Source organism: Gopherus flavomarginatus, chromosome 3, assembly GCF_025201925.1.
Source record: "Gopherus flavomarginatus isolate rGopFla2 chromosome 3, rGopFla2.mat.asm, whole genome shotgun sequence".
In the NCBI taxonomy this organism is placed as follows: Eukaryota; Metazoa; Chordata; order Testudines; family Testudinidae; genus Gopherus; species Gopherus flavomarginatus.
In genome coordinates, this window is record NC_066619.1 from 107203655 (window position 1) to 107229028 (window position 25374).

At 39.0% G+C, this 25374-nt stretch overlaps 1 protein-coding gene across 2 annotated transcripts in view; it reads left to right on the forward strand.

Moving 5' to 3' along the window:
• Nucleotides 1–25374, forward strand: part of BNC2 (basonuclin 2) — a 364384-nt gene that overhangs the window by 86645 nt on the left and 252365 nt on the right. The window contains exon 1 of one of the 2 annotated variants that reach the window (XM_050944151.1): nt 16286–16323. The exons of the other annotated variant lie outside the window; for it this stretch is intronic. Within the exon in view, the coding sequence (XP_050800108.1) occupies nt 16321–16323 (3 nt within the window). The 5' untranslated portion in view covers nt 16286–16320. Of the gene's footprint in view, nt 1–16285; nt 16324–25374 lie in introns of those variants that run through there. 2 annotated transcript variants of the gene reach the window in all.

Genomic DNA, 25374 nt, shown 5'->3' on the forward strand with positions numbered 1-25374 from the left:
TTAAAGGGGGCGTGTAAAGAACTAGTCTGCTCATAATTGAAATTCTTCAGGCAAATCAGATATCAACATTTTTCAACAGAACAGGTAATTAATTAGTTTGTATTTTAAATTGAAGGTCATTGTGTTATTGATTTCTGTGGGAACAAAACGAAAAAAATCTTGTTAAAATGATGGGTAAACTGGGGCCTAGGTGCTCTTAGGTGATATCTGGGGTATCATTGAGTTGAACCACTGGTTAGTGTCAAATTCCAATCAGAATGCAGATATCTGTAGTATAAACATACCAAAGTGTTGGTTTATTTCCAAAACTATAAAGAAGAGTATAACTGGAGAAAAGACCAGAGATTAACAGTTTGTTTTACAGTTAACTCAGGTATTTTCAAATCAAGTGACTGGTGCTGCTTGAAACGAAGCATCTGTAAAGTGTGTCACTATGACGTTGGTATGCCATATACAAGAAGTTCAGTGTCAACACAGCTGTGACTTACCACTTTTAGAAACCTCTCAGCTAGGAATTAGATAAAATACCTTTAATTTGGGCAAGGGGTTGGGGGAGAGAGCAGGGAGGGGAATACCATCTTAGATGCTATTAATTTTCACAAAATAACATTTGTGTGCTTTGCCTTGCCAGATAGTCTACAGTGCTTTTTCCTCATTTCACATGCCAAGCTGTTTTTACATTATCATTTCCTTCTCGGCTATGTTTATCTTTTCTGAAAATGGTGAAATGTAAGCTATTCCAGACTGGGTGGGTGGCACACATTTGCACAGTACCTTTTAAAACACAGAGCGAGCATTTTATTTGGGTTCTGCAAACCACTGAGAGAACTCGATGCAGCTGCTCTCATTGCATCAAAGTGATGCATGTAAAAATCTCACTTTCTATTCTAAATAAGCCTGTTGAGTCAGATATTTCCGGGCTGACATTTTTTGCAAAGGAGGAACAGTGGCACTGGGCACATACATTAATCCTTAGTGTTCCACCAAACCACTTCACTCTTTTATGAGCTTGTAAGAGTGCCCATCCTTAACAAAATATCAAGTTAAAACGTGATTTTCAAATTACTTACTTGTCTTCAATCCAAAGGCAACTTTTAATTTGCTCTTTTACTGTAGGCAGTTGGTAAAGCAGCAGTTGAGCAGTGAGTAGTTCTTCTGACCCATTTTTGCTGTCACCTCTACTTCTCATTCCCAGTTAGATCCAATCGTGGAACAAGGATTGTGTGTTTAAAGTCTAAAGTTGATGATTCAGTGGTCAGGCAGATGGTGCATGCATTAACCCTACACCGGCCAAAACTAAGCTGAAAAAAATTGAGATTTCCTTTTAAGTGTGTGTAAAGTGCAACTCGTTAACAATCCTATATCTTCCCTCATTTTTACCCTATCGATGGCCTCAATAATAAACAGCAAAGGTGGACAGGTAAGGGTAAAGAGCTCACATCACACGATACCCATTTCTTTTGTGTAATGAAAATATTGAACCGAGATATGTGATATTGTTGTGTGGGTTGTATTTCGCACGATCCTAGGGCCTTACCCTGCAAGGCACAGAGTGCCTTACACCGATTGCACTTAGCACTTCACAGAACCGTTCCTCTCAAGTTTAGTGAATTAAAACCATGTTGTGTTTGAGGATCAAGTGACCCTTCAGTTTCCAGGCCCTATGACAGTTAATAACCCTTCCGTTAACTATGCCGTGAATATCACAGATGGAGCTTGACAGACCAGTCAGCATCTCAAAGGTCACCACAAAGCTATTAGTTAGATCACAGTGCCCTTTGTTTCCCAGTGATGAGTCTGCTACTGTAGCTGTTAACTGGATAAATTTAAAATAAGTTACTTTCTGAGTATGTAAAGATTAAAACACCCCCCACCCCTCCACACACACCCTAAAACCAGTCTTTCAAAACAAGCACTACTAATTCTGGGTCTTTTTAAGTATGTTACAAAGGTGTTTGAATGTTTAGCAATCCGCTAGTACAACTATGATAGATGATTGCTTGTCCATTCTGTGCAGCTTTGTTTCAGTACAAAGATATAACCAGGGGAAAATGACTTGAATTTGACCTTCTTTTTTTTTTTTTTAATTGCTGTTAGAGGTGGGGTTATTTATTTATTTATTTCATTTTTGTAAGCTGCTTTCAACTACTAGGAAACACGGGCACTCCAAATGCTTCTCAGCTCAAAGTTCTATCCCCTGTTCCTGCTGTGTAACTTAAAGATACTTAAATATCTAAAGGATGTTTAAAAGGAGCCCAGAAAAAAAAAAAGCCAAGCCTTTAAAATATACTGTTTATAAGTTGCTTTATTAAAATATTTACAGCAGCAGCCACAGAAAGTTGTATACACTTAAATATGCCCACAAAAACAGCAAGTAACCATGGCTTTTCCGTTTGTGGTAAATGTATTTTATCAATGTATTTTACAAAAGTAAAATGTTCTCACTGTGTTGCCTTGTGACTAACTGCTAGCACTTGTTCATTTAATTACTTGCATGTAACTTTGCAAGGACAGGTTCAAGTAGACATGAGTTGCAGATAGTCCAGGCTATTTGGTGTTAGTTTTAGACAAAGGCCACACTTCCTGAAGGAGGTTCACTTACGCTGTTAATGTAGCCCTAATAATTCTTGTTTAAACTCCTTGTGCAATACCAGAATATTTTTTTAACTTGCTTATTCAGAATGTATAGCATATTATTTACTTTCTCTCTCTCTCACTGATAAAGTTGGTTAAAACCATAGGGTAATGCAGAACATAGCTGTTTGCAAGTTATTGTCTAGTAATTTGTGCATTTTTAGCAGTTACATTATTTAATATGAAATATTGAGGGTTTTTTAAATTTTGTTTTGGGGATGGTCTATCAATTTAAGAATATAAAATATTGTGCTCTCCTATTCTCTGCTCTACATTTATTATCTCTGATGTCAGTTGATACTCCAGTAATTTATATCACTTTCATTTGCCTTCCTGTTTGTTGCAATACAGATTGTATTCTCTCACCAATATGTGCTCATTCAAGGAAGAATAGACCTCCATAGAGAAATCTAATCAGTGGTCAAATAATAAGACTTGAACATAAGAGCAAAATTTCCATGGATAAAACAGTTTCCCAGCTATTTAAAAAAAACAAACAAAAACAACAACCCCAGAATAAAACTCATTGTAATATCCATTATTTCCTAACATGATCCAGTAACATTATTCTGTAGCATACGTTCCTTTTCACACAGAGAAACATGCTGTTGAAAGGATTTCTACATTAAAAAAAACAGTCTGAAATGAAAACAAAACATTAATTCTTCTGGTTCATCCACTTTTCAAAACATTTTTTAACTTTTATAATGCAGGCAAAGTCCATGTTAATTAGCCCGTGCAATTTAACGCAGGAATGGAGGAAGATATTAGAAATCAATCTGACACGTTGCTGCGCAACTCAGTTAATTCTCTTGATCTTCGTACTGTTGCCAATCCCCCCTCCCCCCCCAAAAAATTAAAAAACCACGTTTCAGGAGTATCAAGAAAACATTTGATTCATTTTTTGCATGCTCAGTCTTCACAGAACTATTTGCACTAGCATTTCTTAATCTTTTTCTTCCCCTCTGCCACACAGCTGTCACTAGTACAGGAAAAGGACTGGGGGAGGGAGGCAGGAGGGAGCCTTGCTAAAATCGTGTCACGTAGCACTAATTCATCTGCTCTCATTAGAGTGAGCGAGGGACAGCAGTGATGGCCAAGAGCTGCACTCCACACATGACACACGAACAGTTTGGGGAATAGAAAATTGCTTTCTCAGGAAGCCTAGCCAATTAAGGACTTGACCATATTGAATGTCAAGTGTTAATTTAGGTTTTTCTTCATTTTCCCAGTAGTAATGTGGGTCCTGTGATGAGCAAATACATGTCAAGTAAAAGTTGATTGCATGAAGGGCCTGGGTATTATATGTCACTGACAAGTCACAAATGTACTCCAGTCTTTTAACCCCTTAGGTGAGTTCAGGAGGGGGGTAAGGGAGAAGGATTAACTATACTATAATAAGAATATATAGCTTACGTTAGGGAGAAGCTTGGATAGGCCAGACAGAAATAGAAATTCATACAAGAGATTAGGACAGGAATCTCCTGCAATCAGTGCACAAATGTGGTGCTTTTTTGGGGTTATAATTAATAAACAAAACAAAACACAAAGCAGCCCCTCCCCCCTTTACACACACTTGAGGATTCTTTAGTGTTTTAAGCATCCCTGTTCATGTTCTATCCTTAATAATGTTGCATGGGGAGGAGGGGGTTATACTGCTGGGAACAGGAAATATTCCTATGTTATCTGTTTTGAAAGAAATAAACCAATGGGAAATGGAGGTGCTTGGCATTTCTAGATTTGGCCCATTTTGAGTGTCTACAGAAATACAAATTGTAAAGGGCTAGGACTTTCTTTTTTGCATTGGGTGAAAGAAGAGCAGTAACAGCAGGGAAATATAAAACACTCAATTGAAAACAGTTTATATTCTATCCTGTGTGTTTCTCCAGCTTAATTTCTTAGTGATTAGAAGCCCATAGAAAGTCCACCTTCTTTTATTTTATGTTGTATCTGCCCACAGTGTAGAAGGAAGATTTCAGTTTATCTAAGTGAGGTAGCATTTACTTTTACTAGACGTGGATACTTACATCTGTAGCATCTTATTTCCATTCATCAGCATGTTATTTACATATGAATGTTCTGAAAATAAGAGTGTCTGTTTCTGTTGCAATTGTATAATTGGCAATAAATAAATATCCCACAATGAAGTAGGCATTACTGTGTGGTACCAACATAGTAAAATGGAGCTGGCAAATCTGCAAATGTTTAAAAAGTTGTCAACACCCCTTTAATTTCATGTAAAATCATAACATCCAATTTATGTCAGTAGATTTTCCTGTTGGTTGTAAAAACAAAACAAATACAATAACCTATGAACAGAGCACATTGAAGTTGGTCAGCAAACATAGTGACACAGTAATAAATGTGACTTAAAAATCCCTGTTTCCAGTTTTAAATATTTCCCAAACACTGGTAGAGATGGTGCTCCTCTGCATCAGGATTGAGGCACATAGGCACTGTCCATTTTCTATGGGCAAGCAGAGGACCTCATTCTCTAAGGGTGATATCTCTGATATCTTTCATGAGTACATAAATGGTTAGATGAGAGGATGGGAAAGACTTCTTAAATTTTAAACCAAACATGTTTTCTGGGAAAAAGTAATTTAGGCTTAGATTAGTGTTTTCTGATCAAATTTCAGCTTTATTTATAAAAAAGAAAAAAAATCAACAGTGCTATCTGTATAATTAAAGTCAACTAGCTTAATGTTAAGAAACAATTCCAAGAATCTGACCATGAATAGGACTGGTGTTTTTGTGTCAGTAACTTTTTCTTATTTTAATTCATCTTGTATATGTGAGAAGTAGTGTATACTATAAACTCTCCTTACATACGACACTGTCTTAAAAACAAAATAAGCTCTTCCCTCCTCACCCCCCCCACCCCCTCTCTGTTCTGTTTTGAAAAGCGGCGTCTGTAGAACTCATCCAGCATTGAGAATGGCATTTTAATTACAGTGTAGACCTCAGCAGCTTCCCTTCTGCTAGGTGTGCTGAGGGACTTTGCTAAGTTTCCTTAAAGTAAATTCTGATGATGGCATCTCTGGTTGCTGATGCAAGTTTTTCCTCCTCTGTGGTGTCACTTTTGACGGATGGTACCTAGTGCAATCAGCCACAGCCAAGGCAAGAACTTCCTTGCTGTTCCTACAGCCTGACCAAAGGCCCCTCCCCAAAAAAGAGACCCCCTCGCCCCAAAAACAAAAACAAACAAAAAACAATCCCAACTCCAAACAGGACAGGCTTTTTCCGAAGCTTCATTTCCCAATGCTTAAGCTGAAGATGCCTCCCTTTGCGCACGTTTTTGATAAATTTAAGAAGTCAAATCACTGACACAGATGGATAATCTGAGTGTATAGGGTGAAGAGTTATAAATTAACACATTATTCCCTCTTAATGTGAAATACTTGAGAATGCATTTTCTCACTCCCCTGACATCTACCCAGTGAGGGCTCGCATTGTACTTTTCAAGTGGCATTGATTTGTTAAAGCGCTGAATTAGCATCTCCGGCCAGCTGCCTGTTCCACTGTTGTGTTGTTGGGTTCATTCTCTCTCTCTCTCTCTCTCTCTCTGCCTTGCTTCCCGCTGCCTTGGCCACACACAGGGCTTCAGCCTGCTTACCCCAGCTTTTCCCCTCTGTTATTTTAGCTAATCCACGTAATACACTCACCAAACGTGCCTTGTCGAGCTAAGTAAATTAACATATTTCTCTTTTTTACATAGAGCCCATAATATGCACATATGTATGTGGTGGCTTTGGTTGTATGGAGTGGGAGTGCGGTTGGGGAGCGAGGGGTAGCAAGGATGGATGGCTATGTTTACCCTCCTTGATCTCTGTGAAGATACTCATTGTTCTTTTATTTCATTTGCAATGTGCCAAAGTCTTCTGTACAACGGCTGCGTGAAAGGGGAAGGAATGAAGAAAAAGAGGGAATATTAGTCATGTCAAAAAAGATGTTAAAGTGCTATATTAAACTGCATTCTTAGATCTGAATGTTAGTCTCTAGTACTTCCATCAGGTTGCTCATTAATGAATCCAAGAATAGTTTGTGCTTGTGTCATAGTATTTGTTAGCCATGGATTTTTTTATTCCAACTGGAAACTGATAGTGACGAGACTTCTTAAAATTTAATCTTCTCCTCCTCCATTTCTCTTTTTGGCTCAATCTTTTAATGTTTTCAGTACAATTTCATACTTTATATATAAGGAAGATTATGTACATGAAATTAACATTACAATTTGTTTAAAACTGCTAATAAAATGGTGGTGTTTTTATTTATGGTTCCTTGGCATAGTGACTTGCAAAGTTTCTGGAGCCTACAAAGGGACTGTGCTGTAAAGTAATATTGAGGGGTGAACTGATGTCCTCTTTATACTCTACATTAATTAATCACGCACTATTTTGGACATTATTTTTCTGTTTCCAATGTTTACTTGTGATAGTTTAATGCTTCAGAAAAAAATTACCTTAGACTATTGTTTAGAAATAGAAAATTTAAGAATACTCAGCAAGAATGCACCTCTTTGCCATTCCTAATATCACAAATCTGTTTTAGATGGGGCCCTTTTGGGTGTTTCTGTGGGTTTTCTTCCATACATAAATATACTGATAGATTAACTCATGCATCACACACAGAATTTGAATGAGCATGAAAACTCAGTTAAACTTAAATAAAAATACACTGGCTTGACATCATAACTGTAGGTATTATTTAAAGCTTAATATTTACTGCTAATTTTGGGCCCCATTCTTATTCAAGAAATCTTACTTTCGGTAAAGGCAATGAGATACATGGCTGAGTAAGAGTGCAGTGTCAGGCTCCTTATGTAGATTCATCATCTCACACTGCAACATTTTACATGTTATCTTGCCAGGGGATATACAGCTGTGAGGTTTTCTATGGCTAGACTTTAGCTTTTTATTATTTACCATGTTCACAGCACTGTACACTCTTAAAAAAAGACACATATTTCTGCTGTGAGGTACTTACAGTCTAAATCTAGCACAATAAAGATTGAGTTGTATAATGGCTGAACAGCCAGTCTTGATTCACTGGAGATATTTTTGGTAGATGGTACTTGTTGAGTTAGTGTGAACCTGTAGTGGTGAAGGGATTAAACAACTTTGGGCTTGTCTACACTTACCAGGGGATCGATGTGCGGTGATCAATTTATCTGTGGCTGATTTAGCAGGTCTAGTGTAGACTGCTGTTCCCCTCCTGTCAACTTCTGTACTCCACCAGATTGAGGAGAATAAGGGCAGTCAACGGGAGAGTGTAGAGTGGACCCCGTGACAAGTAGATCTAAGCTATGTTGACTTGAGTTACTCTATTCATGTAATTCAAATTGTGTAGCTTAGATTGACTTTTCCCTGTAGTGTAGACAAGGCCTTTGTCTTTTAACTGGGATTTAAGAGGCTAATTGAGACCACCAATGAGAAAAAGAATTGAACTGAAGGAGGCAAGTCATGTTTTTATATGGACAGGGTACCTTGTTCAGAGAGCATGACCAGCATTGCTGTTGTAAATTTGTGCAGCATGCAGAGAAGGACAAACCAAATATGCCCTACTGTGTAGATGTTACATAAACATGAGATGCTGTGCTGAAGTGCATCTGATATGCCATGTATGCAGATATTTCTGTTATATTAGACAAACAGGGGTGCCCTAGCCCATTGGAGACTAGTTTAATCATGCAAGTGATGCACTTGGTTTGGGGGACTGGAGGAAGTGAGGACTGCATGAATGCCCTCAGTCCCACCTGATGTCAGCTGAGATATGGTTTGGGGGAGATTTGGAGGAAGCTACTTGACCTTGTTCAGAAAAGAAGTAGAATAACAGTGAGGTGGGAGAGATGGCTAAATAAAGACAAATGTGCTCAAGAGTGATATATTGATTTTAAAATACTAAACTAAACTAAAAATGCTGTTCAAGTAGAGTCCAAGGATGATATCAGGGTCCCTTGCTTGTTATGATCATGGGGTTTTAAAATTTTATTTTACAGCTCCCAAAAGTGTGCTAAACACCTCATGGTAAAGATAAATAACACAGAGTCCCTGCCCTAAAGTGCTTACAATGACACAAGAAGGGGCTAAGAACATAGAGGACATGCAGAGATAAGGTTATGTAGTTACTCAGCAAACAAATGTAGATAGGATCATATGCCTTTTTGTAGTTTTATTAAACATGCATATTTTTAAACATAAAGACATTTATTTACTTTTTTCTTAGTTGACTCACTTTTTGTGGGCAGTATGGTAGAAGTGGGTCTTACTCATGCCAGAGGCACGCATGCATAATTGATTGGGTGCTCCTGTGTGTATGTGTCATTAATTGTGTGTTCACACACATACCCTGTTTGCAACACCTTTCTTCAAAGGATCTCAACGCAGCTTAGACACATGGTCTCATAAGTTCTCCCATTCCCCATGAAGGGGATAAGTATTCTGGTTTTGCAGTTGAGGAAATGGAGGCACAAAAACATGACATGATTTTTCCAAAGTCACGATGGTTCATGAATGGCAGAGCAAGGAATGGAACCTAAAATTGAGAAAGGCTAGTCCTGTGTGTTGACCAGAGAGATCATGTTGCTCCTTTGTATAAAGTTTAATATAATATTTCAGCACGTGGTCCACAGTGAAAATGTTGCTTTGTTTAAGAACAAAGTTCAAAATAGTATATTTTCACAGTGCTTTGCCATCTTATTTTATTGTTTGCTAAAGATGCCAGGAGCATAGTGACAGGCTTCAGAGTAGCAGCCGTGTTAGTCTGTATCTGCAAAAAGAACAGGAGTACTTGTGGCACCTTAGAGACTAACAAATGAATTTGAGCATAAGCTTTCGTGGGCTACAGTCCACTTCATCGGATGCATAGGATGGAGCATATAGTAAGGAGATACATATACACATACAGAGAACATGAAAAGGTGGGGGTTGCCCTACCAACTCTAAGAGGCTAATTCCTTAAGAGAAAAAACTTTTGTAGTGATAATCAAGATAGTCCTTTACAGACAGCTTGACATAGTGAGTTCTCAACACAAGCAAGGATTTGTAAACACCAATTTGTAACTCATGGTTACTCAGTAAGAAGTCAACCATGAGTGACACACCATATTGCTGTTCCTTGAGCAGAGATTTCTGTACTCTTTGCATCACCTCTCCTCACTTAATCGTTTATTTTTTTCTCCCAGCGTCGTGAAGAAATCACACAGCGGCAAGCAACTCTTCTATTTCTTGTAGAAAGAATCCTCAAAAAGTCCAGGTAGTGACCCAAATGCACTTATTTATTTAAAAACAATGTTGAACATTTATTTAAAACAATGTTGAACTAGTTTGTTGTCCTACAAGGACTGAGATAGCTTGGAAGCAGAATTTTCCATTTCTTACCGGAGTGCATACCTGGGAACGAAAACAAAGACTGGGCTGTACGCTACCAGACGCCAGATGCTGGAGTCCTCGATTTAGGTAGGATCCTTTCCTGTACACACTACATGGCCCCATGTATCTGAGTGGCAAAAGATGGTTGATTAGAAAGGGAGCAGCACCGCAAATATTAGCGAAGTTGCATTAAAGATCGTTGCCTCTTATTATCCTTGGTCCTAATTTGTTTGATGCAGGTCTTGGCAGCGTTTGTTAAGGCATAGAGAAAAAGAAAGGCAGGTTTCTTCTTGCCAGCAGTGCTTTTGAATGAAGGTACTAGCATTTCCAGTAACTCTCAATACTTGCATTGCAGTGACTCTGTTTTCAGTCATATGGGGTAAATAGTGATACTATATCCCACAAGATCCAGTTCCTGGCAGCCTAATATTAAGGCCATTCCAGATTGCCTGAGGGAGGAGGATTATACTATCTTGATATCTAACTCAGTATCCAAAAGACAGTATAACCCTGCCCCTGAACTCTCAGGGGATGACAGTAATCTCAGATTCTCCTCCAGAGATGCAGGAACCTGAAGGAGGATCCAGGAAACTTAAATCGAAGACTTGAATTCCCTCACTCGCTGCCGCCTCAAGGCTATGCAGCTGTTTCCTCTGGCCATATAGAACTTGCACGTTGAATAATCCCAGTGCTAAAAATATATGGCTTCCACCAGTGAATTCCTGTTATATACATTGCCCGAAGAGATCCTTCAGTGGTGACAGGTTCAAAAGAGTCCATTCTTCCTCTTGAAATCAGTGCTTCCCTCCCGCCCCCTTGTTGCTTCTGACCCCGCCCCCCGCCCCCAAAAAAATTCAACTAGTGCTCCCATATTTCTTGCAAAGAGAGACAATCAACCTTATGTATGTATGTATTTAAAATCTATCTGGGCATTCTCTGTGTGCACTCAGAGTTCTGAGAGGTGGATTCCTAATGCCCAGCCAGTTACTTTTAACCCCTGCAACAGAGGAAGAGTTAACGAAGCACAGAAAATTGAAGACATTTAGAAACCAGCTGCCATCTTCTTCCATGAGGTCATCTAGGATTGACTTCAATTAGCATGAAATTATCTTATACCATGGAGAACCCTTTGGTGCTGACGTGGACTGTGAGTAGGTTGACCAGACAGCAAGTGTGAAAAATTGGGATGGGGTGGGAGGGTAATAGGAGCCTATATAAGAAAAATAGCCAAATATCGGGACTGTCCCTATAAAACTGGGACATCTGGGTCACCCTAGCTGTGAGGGAACTGGAAGGAAAAATGGAAAATATGTTCTCTACTAATCAAATGTTGAAGGGCTGATGGATCGGCAGATTATTTGGCACAGCTTTGAACCAGGCCCTCAGGGACATATTCAAGTACATTGTCTCTACAATAAAAAGAAAATACGGTGGGGCAGAATACTTAGTTTCACTAGGGAAGTATTCTGACAGTAGATCCCTTTGGAGTTTCTCTTAGATGAATTCTAACGTGGACAGACATCTGTTTTTGGGGGGAGGAATGGAACCGTATCAACTGCTATAAATGGGTCTTTGGGTGAACAACAGAGGAGAATCATTTCTCCTCCTCCTTCCTGCTTCAGAGTAATTTTAACGCTGTGTTATTGTGTCTCTCTTTGTATCTGTAAGGTATTAAATTCTGTCCATCCCTTTTAGGGCCATCAGTGCTGCAAAAAGAGAACACCCATAGCAACAAGTCTCAGAGCTAGTGTCTACAGACTCCAATTCACAGGGCTCATGCTACAGCACTAAAAATAGCAGCATAGATGTTCCCGCTCGACTCTGTAGACCTCTGCTGTGGGATTTTTTTGCACTGTTGATGTATCCTTAGTGGCGTCTTGGCATCTGCTCATGCTGCTTCATGGTCAAGGGGAGATAGACCAATCCTAGACTTAAGATAAAAAATTCATTCTGACGAGATTTTTCTGATTGGCATCATCGAAGTCGGTTGATAAGTGTGTTCACTAACACTGAAGACTACTGGATATAAGTGAACCTACAACACGTAATCTGTGAACCGCTGTTGTTGGATCATGTCAGTGTGCTTTGCTCCAGGAAGCCCTGATTTCCTGCTCTGAGCCCTACCATTTGGTCTAGCTGCAGCTTCTCAAATTTTCATGAAAAATGACAGTGATGGGGCAGTAACAGGTAAATTGGATGCTCTTATTTGCACGTTTTTTGAGTGGCGGACGGGGAGCCTAGCAAAATAGTTATGTGAAAAATAAAAGTGCACTTAAAAAAAAGTCTGATTTATGTAGCAGTAAAGACAGATTTTTCAGAATGGAAGATAACTTCCAGCATCTCAGCAATCTGTTAAGTGGTTTGATGACCAAGGGATATTGCTTTTGCTTCCAGTACCAGTGGTCCTGGGTTCTCATTTCACTGGACACCTGGCTAGAGGAGTAAAATTTATTTATTATAGTGAGACTAATTAACCATTAGAACAATTTCCCAAGAGTGTTGATGGATTCTTCATCACCGGCAATTTTTAAATCAAGATTGGATTTTTGTAAACATTTTCTAATTCAAGAGGGATTTTTTTGTGGGGGAAAGGTTCTATGGCCTGAAGGGGTTCTCAGGACAAATTTTGTTGGTGGTCTCAGTGTGGCCACCAACTCTTGCTGGTGGCCACTCTCAAACTTTTTCCTAAAATACTTAATTAGCTTTAGGAAAACCAAATAAATATGCACATAGACACATCCAAATCATTGTAATTTATTTATTGCTAGCTAGCAAGTCTGCTGTGAAAAGTGATTTGAACAAACATACAAGTATCACTTTTCACACAGACTTACTCAGCCTTGGCAAGCCTGGGGACGAATGAAGCCTTGGATTGAGGGTTGGGGGAGGGCAGCCAGGGCCTGGGCCGATAGGTTGTGGGGGGGGCGTTCAGGAGGTGGGGAAGACAGAAGGATGGGGCCCAGGAACAGAGCCTGGGGCTGAAGCACAAAGTCTGAGCCCCACTGCTCATGGGAAAGTGGTGAACTCTCCAGCACTGTGCCCCAGGTGTCTCCAAAGGGGGGCAGGGCCCCTGCTGTTGGTCCCAGTAATGAACACCAAGGCGGTGCATCCAGGAGCACCAGGGAAGGGGAGAGGCTGCTACTTTGTCTGCCCTCCCTTCCAATCACAACCCAGGAGGCTGTGGCCGCAAGAAAAGCCCCTGGTGGCCACATTTGAGAAATGCTTGACTAGATGATCACAATTGTCCCTTTTGGCCCTGGAATCTATGAAAGTATGTATGATTCTGTCAAGAAATACTGAACAAGCATCACTAACATTTGCTTCTAGTAAGAAAACAGCTTTAATAGTGTTTAAGCCCATTTGATTTTTCTCTTCACTCCAAACACCATTCATCACAGTGTAAGAATACTTACACTACAGAGTTTTTTATTCTTGATAAACACAAAGCAAATTCTACTCTGTCTACCAATAAATCTTGAACAAATTTTTTTGAAAAAAAAAAATTCCCTCAGATATAACCATAGTGTCAACTGAAATGAAAAGCCAGAATATTGCAGGTAATCTGAAAGAAGTTCCTGGAATATTGGGATGTCCTATGAAAAACTGTGACCGTCTTGATTCAGAAAGGACATAGGGTCACTTCAGACCCTAATGCTTCAGGGCATAAACCAACCTATAACAGATTGGGGTTTCTGAAGAACCTTCCCCTATGGGCAGGTTATTCCATAATTGTCCAGTACTGAGTTTATTACACCTTTCTCTGAAGTATCTGGTCCTGGCTATTGTCAGATCCATTATGGCAGTTCCTACATTCCTAAGTTTCTTGTTGCTTTAGGAAATGGAGTATCAGAACCAGGTTAGAATTTCCTGAAAATACACACTGCTCAGACAATCTGAGGTCTCGGGCTGAGGGACCTGGAGTAAATCATCCCACACGTAATTTTGTTCAAATTGATAATGGACAAGTGAATCCTGTTGCGTACTTAAGAGCAAGCTACTAGGAAAAACAATTCTGTTTACATAATTTAGTCCTTCTTGACAAACTTGGTCATTCCTGCACATCACCTTCACCTACTTTGTCTTTGTACATTGCATCTTTAGTGCAATGCTTTCTAGCTGAATTTCTTCCCCTGCTTTCTGGGTAATTAATGATCTGATCCCAACTGTGTCCCAAATTTTAATAAATTAGGCATTTTGTTCCTTCCTTACGTAACAATAAACATATCTCCTAATTTTTGATGGGCTAACCTTTTCCTCCTCCTTCCACTTACATTAACACTTAATTGAGATTGTAAGCTCCTTGGCCAATGCACTCATCCCCTGGTGTCCTTCTGTAAAGCATTTGCACACACATGGTTGTGTATAAATAATAATACGTTCGGTTATAAAGGAGTGCAGATCAGGCTCCATGACTTACAAATCAGTGTCTACTTCTGCAGAACAGAAAATGTTTTTAGCTCCTAATTTGATTTCTGTAGACACTGTTCTGTTCCAAGCCACTTGGGATATGTCTACATAGCATTTTGGACTGAGCAGGAGTGAATCTCACAGCCAGGGCTGACAGACTTGGGCTAGTGAGGCTCACAACAGTGCTCTAAAAATAGCTGTATAGACAGCGATGGAAGTTGCAGATTGGGCATTTGGTGCCTAGTGGTGGTTGGGCTTCCTGACCCAAGCTGGAACGTCAGAGCTCCGTCTATATAACCATTTGGGCTAGGAAGCTCGCTCCTACTTACTCCAAAATGCTGGGTATACAGATCCCTGAGGCTCAGAGCAGAGAGGACAATGGGTATCGGTTCCCTTTTTCTAGTATAGGTTCAAAATATTTATGGGTATATTTTCCAGTGATTTGAGAATATTTCCTTAGCTGTCTGTTTAGTGTCTTATGAACAGATTAAAATAGAGAGAGGATAATACAGCCGTGGAAGAATTAAACTGGACAGTGAAGAAATGGGTGCAATTAAAGCAAAAAGCTTCAAAAATCTCTGCCCAGAGATTGGCTGTGCTGTCTGTCATTCAGATGAGAGGGGAAGAAAATCCAGAAGTTGATAATTCATGTTGATAGCTTCAGAAATCAAAATAACGGGTAAATAATACTTATGTCCTGGTGCTATGGTACTGTGCTTCCTATTTACATTGGAATAATACTGTCACACTACACAAAAGGAGCAACAGAGGTCAAACAAGACTCTTAGCACCTTCCCTTTCCCATCAACTTTCCCGATAATTGTTATTACAGAGTAAATAAAATGCCACTAGTTTGCCAAAGGGCTGGCAGCGTTGGTAACTAGTCCTCTAAGCAAATTGTTTTATCAGTAATCTCGTACTGGTTACCACTGGCAAATGAAAAGTTTACCCTTAAAAAAATAAATACTTCCCCTGCCGCACTCCTCCCCCCCTTGTATCTTTAGGCTTAAACACACAACTTTCAATAGTAACAATAATAATATATATTAAAAAAAGCACAAGCCCCCACACGCTCTGGCAATTGACCAAGTGCCTGTTGAAACAGCAGAGCAGATTAGTGAAATGCTGGAGTTCCCTGCTCAGTGTTGTGACTCTGCAGAAGTTCTGAAGTGACACATGCATCACAAGCCTGTCACAATGCAGAAGCGGGTCAGGGGTCATGGTTAAGAGCAGGGTGTTGCTGGATAAGGTTGAGGAAGCAGAGGTGGCCCCTCTGCTCTGTGTGTGGGTCTGTGTACTCCTTTCCCGTCAGAGCTGACCCAGCACAGCCAAAAAAGCGGTTCCTTGGCAGGGCTTAATGGCAGGATGATGTAGTCTGTTGTGACTAGTGCATTCCTTTCAGGTTAAACTAGGGAAATGGCATTGTGTTAAAATTCCAAGTCGCATGAATGTTTTATTGCCACAAGTGCATTCAGGCCTCAAAGGGAGTGTGTGTGGTGGGGAGAGGGGGAGGGAGGGTGACTTAGAGACTCAGGAACTATCAGAAGAACACTTCCCTTGGAAAATTTTACCCAGCAGTATGAAGCTGACTTGCTGTGATAGCCGCTTAGAAGGGTTTCGCTTTTCCTAAACTGTGGCTTTTTAAAATTTCTCAGTCCAGACAATTAACAGCTGAAGAAAATATGACAAGACACACGCAAAGAGGTTGGGAGACAGGGGGAAGAAATGCGCCAGAAAGGAGCTGAGTTGCCTTCTTGTGTAAACTGCCAGATCTCCTCTTCCCTCCTCGCCCCCTCCCTCCTCACTACTCTGCTCCCAGAACTGTTTCCCCGACCCCCCCTTTCTGTCTGCTGAAGGCCAGGAGTGATCTGTTAACTGTACACCACTGACTGGGAGGCCAAAGCAGCTCATGGTACTGTATGTTACCATTACTACTCCCTCATTCCTTTTTACATTTTTTTAAACATTTCTTTGTAATAATGGTTTATGTGAGTCAGAAGGATTTGATTTTAGAATACAAAAGGACAAAGTAAAGAAATAAGTAAACGTGGATTTCAGGGAATTTTTTTAAATCAAGGAAAATAGATACATCTAATTTCATTAGTTGTAATGATTTCTAACAATAATCTAGCAGGATTATTGAATACAGAAATAGTGCGGGGTTTGGGATAGCTATGTGGATATAACCCTTGTAAAGTCATGCTCATGTTTCTCAGTTCCTTTGAATTTTCATAGGATGTGTGATTTGTTTGGGTTTTTTTACTTATTGATATATGTGATTTTTTTTAACAAAAAGTTATCATATATATTCCTGAAATTTCATGAGTTTAGATGTTTGCTAGAGGCTTACATTGTGTTCATTTGTATGTTGATGTTTATGTGGCTTAATGTGAAAATAATCTGTGTGGATATATGTATCTGGGACCTAAATGACACTTGTGGGTACATCTCTGAAAATCAGGGCATTTTTATTTAGGTGCTTAATGTTAGGCCCAAAAGTGAAAAAGTTGTGGCCATAATACTGGTGTGTGCATGGGCATGCACAACCCCTCCCCCCCCCAGTGAATTACATTCTTCATTTGATTGGACTCTTGCAACTTCATTGAAGTCAAAGGAGTAACACTGGTGTAAGTGAAGGCTGATGTTGTTCTTATGCATGTATGTTTCTTTATATAAATATCTGTCACCATGTGTACTGTGTGGGTGTGGATATGTGTGCATGCACACACAAACATATATTAACGTTTAATTTGTACAGACAATGTATGACTGGAAGTGTAATACATTTTTTAATTTTGTGAATGAGAAATGATCATATTCTCTGATCACTCTTAACAAACTAAAATGCAGCATATTGTACACCATTTCATAAAATATTTGTGACATGAAAGGTACGTGAATAAAAGTTGGCGTTAGTCTAAATTGCTCATATTATTAGCAGTATTATAGTAACGATATTCGTCCAGTTTCTCAGCTGGGGCCAATTGGCGTAGCTCCATCTGGCTCACAATGTCTTGATGTATTTGATTTCTCAATGGTGTGTTATAAACTCAAATATATACACGCAAGATTGAATGGGCTTGATCCTGCAGGGTGTGGTTCACAGTCAATTTCTATGAGTTAAGGGTACTCAGCATTATGCAAGTTTTGAGATCAAAGTGAGGGGAAGTTAGAGAAATTCTACCGACTTTGTTAAAAAATAAATATTTATAAATTTCATGTATTTATTTATCTATGAGTTGAGGAGAATCTCATAGATAAAGGGAATTCCCCCTTGTTGAATATGTATATGTGTGTAAATATTTAATGTGCAAATATGAAAAATGCATACGCACGTGTGTAATTTTATATAGATTTACAATACGTATTGTATTCTGTGCTTAAATCTTTGTATAATACACATTCACAGTGCATTGAAATACTTTTTATATTTTACCTTATATTATAAAGCATGTTACAGGAAAATTATTTCTCATTTATCAACGTATGTATCAGGAATGCATGTAAATGTTATTAAGGAATGTAACATTAAAAAAGTCACTAGTAGGTCTTCATATCCCATATAATTTTTGATTAAAAAAAAAAGTTAGGAGTGACTCACATAGGTTTGGCTGCATGATTTATTTATTTTGTTTCCATAAAAGGGATGATTTTTGTCAGATAAACATAACTTTAAACTGGTTAGTGCCCTGCCCTGTTTATGATGATGATAGAGGGTGTTTTTGTTTGTTTTTTAAAAATACTTATATTGTCAAGGTTTACGGAGAGTCATCGCCTCAACGAACAATCACCTCTATACCAAAATCATGATTTATTTACCTATTGAGCCTTTCAGATTTCAGAATTCGTCATTAAAATCTTCCATAGATTCTGAAGGTTACCCACTTGGAGTTATATTTTTTCTGCTTTAAACCATGTTGAGTACAAATTGATGGGAGTTGACTTTTGATGATTTGAAAGTGAGAATTTTTAAATTATGGTTTCCAAAGGAAAGTGGCAAGTTATATGTTCACACAATGTTTCCTTTCATTTAGTGACTATTTTAAAAAAAATCTTTTTCCAAATGGACTTCTTGTAAATTGTGACTCTTTAATGAATATTGCAAAAAAAGCACTGAAGTGTCCTGAAAACAGATTTCATATTCCTTTTGAAGAGGTGATTTGATAGCAACTATCCCATTTCCCACTAGTTGAGGAGCAGTTCTTCCGTAGATTTCAAATAATAATTTTAAAGGTAACTAAAACCTTTTTTAGAAACAAGAGGTCTGATTTTCTGTTCTCCTTGTGCCTTGAGTAGTCATTTATACTTGTGCAAACTGGTGTGAAAATGCAACTAACTCTGAATTCTCTACTTGCGCCAGTGGTAGCATTTTACACTTCTTCACACTCATCTTTCACACATATAAATGACTATAGAAAGTGTGAAAGCAGTGGATAATCAAGTCCAAGGTTTTTGTTGCTGAGTTGATAGACTAATAATGTGCCCTGCCCAGTGGCTGGGATTTTCAAAGGATTCCAAGTGTTCAAAAATTATGAGTCAGCCTCTCTCAAAATCCTGAGATCAGCTTAAAATCATGAGCTTTTAAAAAGAAATTTGGATATGTTTTATTTGCCTTCTGGTTTCCGGGCCTTTAGGGCTCACTTATTTCATACCTCCAAGCCTTTCTTCACACACGAGGGCTGATAACTACTTGTTTAAATGACAGCTGGCTTTGTTACCTAATGAAATGCTTCCAGAAGCTGGGGCTTTAAGAAAAAGAATAAAATATTACAAGCCTTGCAATAAAATAGCGATAATTGGAGAAACTGTATATCTTCTCAGCCTCCTTTGAAAATGCCAACGTAAGGGCTAGTCTACAAACAAGATTGTGCATCGATGTGTCCGTGCCGATTTAGTTATGCTGATACCAACCTCTAATACAGACACATTTAAACCCCTTTAAATTGTGCTTAAACTGGATTAGCTTAATCCATTATCTTAACTGATTTAATGTAAACAGTATAAACATGGTTTAAACTGGTTTAACATGTCTACATCAGAAGCGAGTTTTAAATTGATTTATTTACACTGGTACCACTTTTCTAACCTAGACAAACCTGTATTTGTGATGTTTTCTGATTCATTTATCTTTCCTTTTCTCTGTAAATCTACAATCACTAGATAGGTCCTTCACATGCAACTGTGAAAAAGTTCCAAAGTTCATCTTAACATTTTACCTTTTTGATAGAGTGAGGGATAATTTCAGGGTTCATTACATCAGCATCGAGTTTGAGCCTTGCATACCACATCAAGGAAGGTTAATCACAAGGAAAAAATCTTGAAAGTAGAGGGCTGAATGTTAGTAATCATATAGTTCTTCACGTAAGGCTGTAAGTGAAATGATTCTCTGCTATAGCACTCACTTAGTAGCCAGGCTGAAAAATAATTTCAGTGATCATCTCCCCTGTTTTCACACACCCACAGCTTGCTAAAAAAAGTCACCAGCTAGCCTAGCTTTTCCATACTTAAAGTTTGGCCAAAGGCAGTTGGGGTTTTGATTTTTAAGATTCAGTCAAAATCCTCACAACTTTTTTTTTTTTAGATTTTAAAAAAGTTGCGCAATAATTTATTTCCCATCTAGGTAATTCAAAAAGAGCAGAACTCTTTGAACCTCTTTATGCAAATAGCTCTCATTAACAAGTACATCTGTGACCAAAACTGAAAAAATTATTTGGCGTTGTAGACCTTGAATCAGCAAGGTACTTAAACATGTGGGGGCTACTCATGTGCTTAATGTAATGCTGCACATGTTTGTTTACGTACCTCACTGAATCAGAGACTGAGTTAGGAAATACTGAAAAGTGAGAGGGAGACAAATACATGTGCACATGCAGTAGAAAATGTTTTAAAGTCTGAAGTGAGAAAAGATTGTGCACATATGATGTTTTCAGTGAGTTCTTACCTATTTATGTTTCTAGCAGTTTCTATGTCATGCTTGTATGAGAACTGAAAGTCTGATCCTGCGCATGCCAAAATGAGTGGCCAAATGAGATTGAGATTGGGGCTTTATTAAAGTTTTACGACCGCTTCAGTGCACGTGCCATGCCGAGTCCTTACTGCAATTAACTGAGTGCTTTTTGCTCTTTCCTTCTTTTAAAAAGGGAAGTTAAATGCAATTAAATATGCAATCCGTTTTGAGGCCTGATGTAGCAGCCTTTATGAAGGCAAAATTCTCACTGAAGTGAACTGGAGTATTGCCTGTCAAAAGGCTACAGGATCATACTGTGTATTGTCTCCAGCTCTACTTCCCAGTATTTCCACATTGAAACATGTGAAGTACAACTTGGTTTGTGTTTTGATTTGGTCTTTTTTAATATGTTGTACTAAGAGTGTGATGGCTGTTGTTTTCAAATTGCTTCAGAATAGAGACTCCTTTTTAAGTGAGTAGCTAAGTGCAATTATTTTTTTGTTTTGTTTTTAGCCCTTGCCTTATGTCTTTAGATAAGTGCACAACTTTATCTTAAGCAAGGACTTTTAAAAATGGGTAAGTTAAGACAAGGCTAATGAGGACATAATGTTAACCACCTTTTCCCTGTACGTAGTTCCTAACCCTAGTAAAACGAGGCTAGAGACTAGAGAAACATCCCACTTCCACATAGGCAACTAGCTGTGTCTTATCTGAGTTTGGGGCATTTTAAAAAAAATCTTGCATTTGTAATCCAGCAGCAAAGCTGCACTTCAATCAATACAGTTTCAGCAAAGACACTTTCTTTGTCCACATGCCTCATGAGTTTAATGATTCTAAAGTAATGAGCGAAGGGTCCAATCTCTCAACAACTGGAACTGAGGGCATGCAACGCCTTGCAGGGCGTTTCAGTGTCTCACTGATAAGGGGCCAACTCCCTTGGCACAGCACTGGACAAAAGTACTGATACTACATCCAGATGCCGTTTCCTCTCTCTCTCCATCTAGCTTTATTAACAGAGCTGTAAGAATCTGTTTACAACAAACACATACAAAACAGCTTGGCAAATAAACTTTCTCTAGAAAACAAATAAACAACCCAATCTTTCCATTATGGGAAGCTAAAGGAGAGTCATATAAATGCCAGCAAAAGAAGTCTGTCTCTTGCTTGTTCCTGATTGGTCTGGCATATAAAATGAAGTATTTTTGCAGCAAAAATTCTGTATCAACATGGCAGCAGGATATATTTTTTTCAGAGAGTAGGATAATTTTGACCAATGACATTTGTAGCAATACATGCTAAAATGAGTGCTTCAGGACATATATTGATCACCACAGGATTATATCCTCCTCCTCCTTCTTTCTAAATGTCCAGCATTTCTTAATTTACTAAGAATAGTGTGAGTGGATCTTTTTTGTTTGGATTTCCAGTGAACCATCAGTTATTGGCCACTGCCAGACACTGGGTAGTGGACTTAATCAATTAATCAAATAAATATGTAATGTTAACAAAATTTGAACTAATTCAGCTTTTTCTCAATGAAAACGATCTTAATTCTACACTTTTTTTTTTAAACTTCCATTTTGATTCACAAGCGTCCATGTTTCCTATTTAATCTTTAAAATAAGGGGGTAAGGAGGACAGAGAGAGAGAGAGCAGAAAAAAATATATAATCCAATATCTAATTTGAATTTTGTTCCTTATAATTCCAAAAAGTAAGAGAAGTTGAGTGTGGTTGTTGGAAAGTTTTACATTGTCCCTCTACCATCTTACAGTCTGTTTGCATTTCTTCTCAGTCCACTTCTAGTACTGCCATTGACCTGATGGGACTTGGATCGAGGGCATGATAAAGCCCTTAGATGTTAGTTATTTGCAAACCAGACAGTAGAAAGTGGTCTTTGGGAGTTTTGGAAAACTGTTGTGTGAGGAGGGGAAGAGTTTACAGCTTAATAAATATACTGAATGACAAGGGTTTGTGCTGGCTGTGTTTTTATTTTACAGAAGCAAATTATGTTCACTCTACTTTCCTCTTATTTTTGCTACAAAATATATGTCTCACCTACAACAAAAAATCACATCAATTCATCTTGCACCATACACTATTAAAGCATATCCTATATATTTCATTAATTATCAGTGAAATGCTTACATTAAAATAGTCCTTTTTTTGGAAGATGACATTTAGGTGGGCAGCCAGGCAGTACCAATGGAATTTTCTCCATTCGCAGACTTTGACCTAACGTGAGCAGAGGAGGGAGATGCAAAGTTGGCACCAGTATCCCCTAAAGTTCAGCTTTTTGGATCCAGGATTTTTGTTTAGGTCCATCTCTAATAGATTATAAACACAAAAATATCACGTAAATTAGAACTTCTTGCAAATATATTACATTGCTCTCAGAACCTTCCCAACTGCTTCTCCAGTAGCTCGCTAATATTCTTCGATTGGCATGGAGGTATCAAACCTTAATTAACACACATGATCAAAAAATGATTTTTGCATATTGCATCAGACGGATTTGTACAAAATTAATGCATTGATGTCATATTCCTTGTATGCCTCCACGCTCCATTCTAGTTGGAACAAACTGAAGTTAACTCATTCAATACATTCTTGAAGAATTCACAAAAATTTTCAGTGTAAATCTTAACATCAGTTATCTCTTATTTTTTAAAAAGTCCATCGAAGTGCACTGCCAGCATATGTACACTGCTTTTTCCTGCTGCACCTCCTTCTTTGTCGAACCAGTGCAGCCTGGCTATTCCACTGGAATTCTCAGTTACTTGTCTGTTTGCAAGAGTGCCTGTTTTTCTATTCAAATACATGTGCAGTCCACAAACCCAACCTTCCTCCTTCTGTTTTCTTATGCTACCTCTTCTGAAAACATTGTGTTAGTACAGCATGGATTCTGTCATCCCCAGCTATCTTGCTGGATTCCTGCCCTTAAAAATGTATGCTACAAAGTTAGTAGGAACATCTCGAGCCATAAATTGCAAAGCCAAAACCCTGCTTTCATGGACATCACTTTTAGTATTGGATAAAGTGGAATTTTGATAAAGATGTCTCATCCTTTACATATCTTTCCTTTCACTGTGGAAGAACATCCTATTCTAAATAAGAGGTGCCAGCCATCTAACCTATATATGGTGAAATCTCTTCCCACAGGTGGTACCTAGCTTTTCTCTGTCAGAATTCTATATTTCTATGTATTTATCACCAGTGATGTCTGTTAAGTGTGACGGACCCTGACCAGTGGGGTACAGGAGTCTGATAGAGGGCAAATGTACTGGTCACTGGATGAGTAGTTTTCTGTTCCCTGAGTGACCAGAGCAGGGGCTGCACTAGAGTAATCAGGAACCTGCTAGAACCAATTAAGGCAGACAGGCTGATTAGAACACCTGCAGCCAATCAAGGCAGGCTAATCAAGGCACCTGGGTTTAAAAAGGAGTTCACTCCAGTCAGGGGAGGAGGAGCCAGAGGAGAGGAAGTGTGTGTGAGGGGCTGGGAGCAAGAGGCACAACGAGCTGACAGTGAAAGGCTGTGCTGCTGGAGGACTAAGGAGTACAAGCGTTATCAGACACCAGGAGGAAGGTCCTGTGGTGAGGATAAAGAAAGTGTTTGGAGGAGGCCATGGGGAAGTAGCCCAGGGAGTTGTAGCTGTCATGCAGCTGTTACAAGAGGCACTATAGACAGCTGCAATCCAGGGCCCTGGGCTGGAACCCGGAGTAGAGGACAGGCCCAGGTTCTCCCTAAACCTCCCAACTCCTGATCAGACTCAGGAGGAGTTGATCCAGACTGTGGGGAAGATCACTGAGGTGAGAAAATCTGCCAATAAGCACAGGACCCACCAAGGTAGAGGAGGAATTTTGTCACATAAGATACTGAATTAGGAATCACTTTTGTGCTACACATATTTTTTTCCTGCCCAGTATTCCCTTTCTTTTAGGATGCCTCTTCTGCTTCCATTTTCTGTTCCTCATGTAGTAAGAAAAATATTTTTGTATACTCAGTCCAAAATGTATCTATCATGGTAGACAGTGTATGGATTTGCCAAGTGCAATTATACTTTTGATGTAAAATGTATGTCTGCCCAAGCACTGTAGGTAATTCTATATGAGTTCCTGAATCTGCATGTGATAAGTGGGTGCCTTCTCTGAACTTTTAATCCTAAATGCCAGAAGTGAAAGAAAGCTGTTGCAAGTGTTGCCTCCTGTGCTGAGAGTTCATTTTCTGGATCTCATCATACTCCCAACTCCTCCTAGCACACACACACTTTGCCTCTGAAAAGGTACCTTTCTGTCCTGATGCTGATTTGTGTTGTGCTTCTATCTTTGGTCTAGTATATTCTAAGATAAGAAGAAAATTGTTTGACCCTCTCTCAAGTGAGGAAAAAAATACCTTTCTTCCTGATGCATCAGTTCAAGCTCAGCAACCTGACTTTTGGCAGCTTCTGTGGTAGTCTGGAATGGACCCAGGAGCATGTCCTCCAGTTGTGACACCATCCTGTTTCTTCTATTTGCTGGACATTTCTCTAACACTCCCCTTACTGTTCTTGGAGCCTTTGGTTAAAATCTGTTTCTCTCTGGGAGTTACTGTGCCTACAGCTGGAGAGATGACATTTTGGTTGCTCTTTTCCCACTCTTTTCTTCCTTCTGCCAGTTCTGTTAGCTATTTTCCACTAGCAACACCATGCCATTGGCACCCTTTTCTCTTTTACCAGACCTCCCTACCATCTCCATTCTGCTTTATTTGCCTTGGCCTATTGTTTCATTTCATTGTCAAAAGAGTATTGGTCCTGTCTTTCTTCCTCAGCCCATTCCTTACTGCCCATGGGTGAACTTGGTAAACAAAGAAAATATAGGAGGTGGGGATTTGCCATGTTTCTTCTGTGACCCAGAATATGTATTGCCTGAAAACCCTTTCCACACAGAAGGGAATGCCCGCTGCTCTTTTTCTCTTAATTCCTTTGGGGGTGTGGTCAAGAAAGTCCTTTATACTTTGTTGTTGTTGTTATCTTTTGT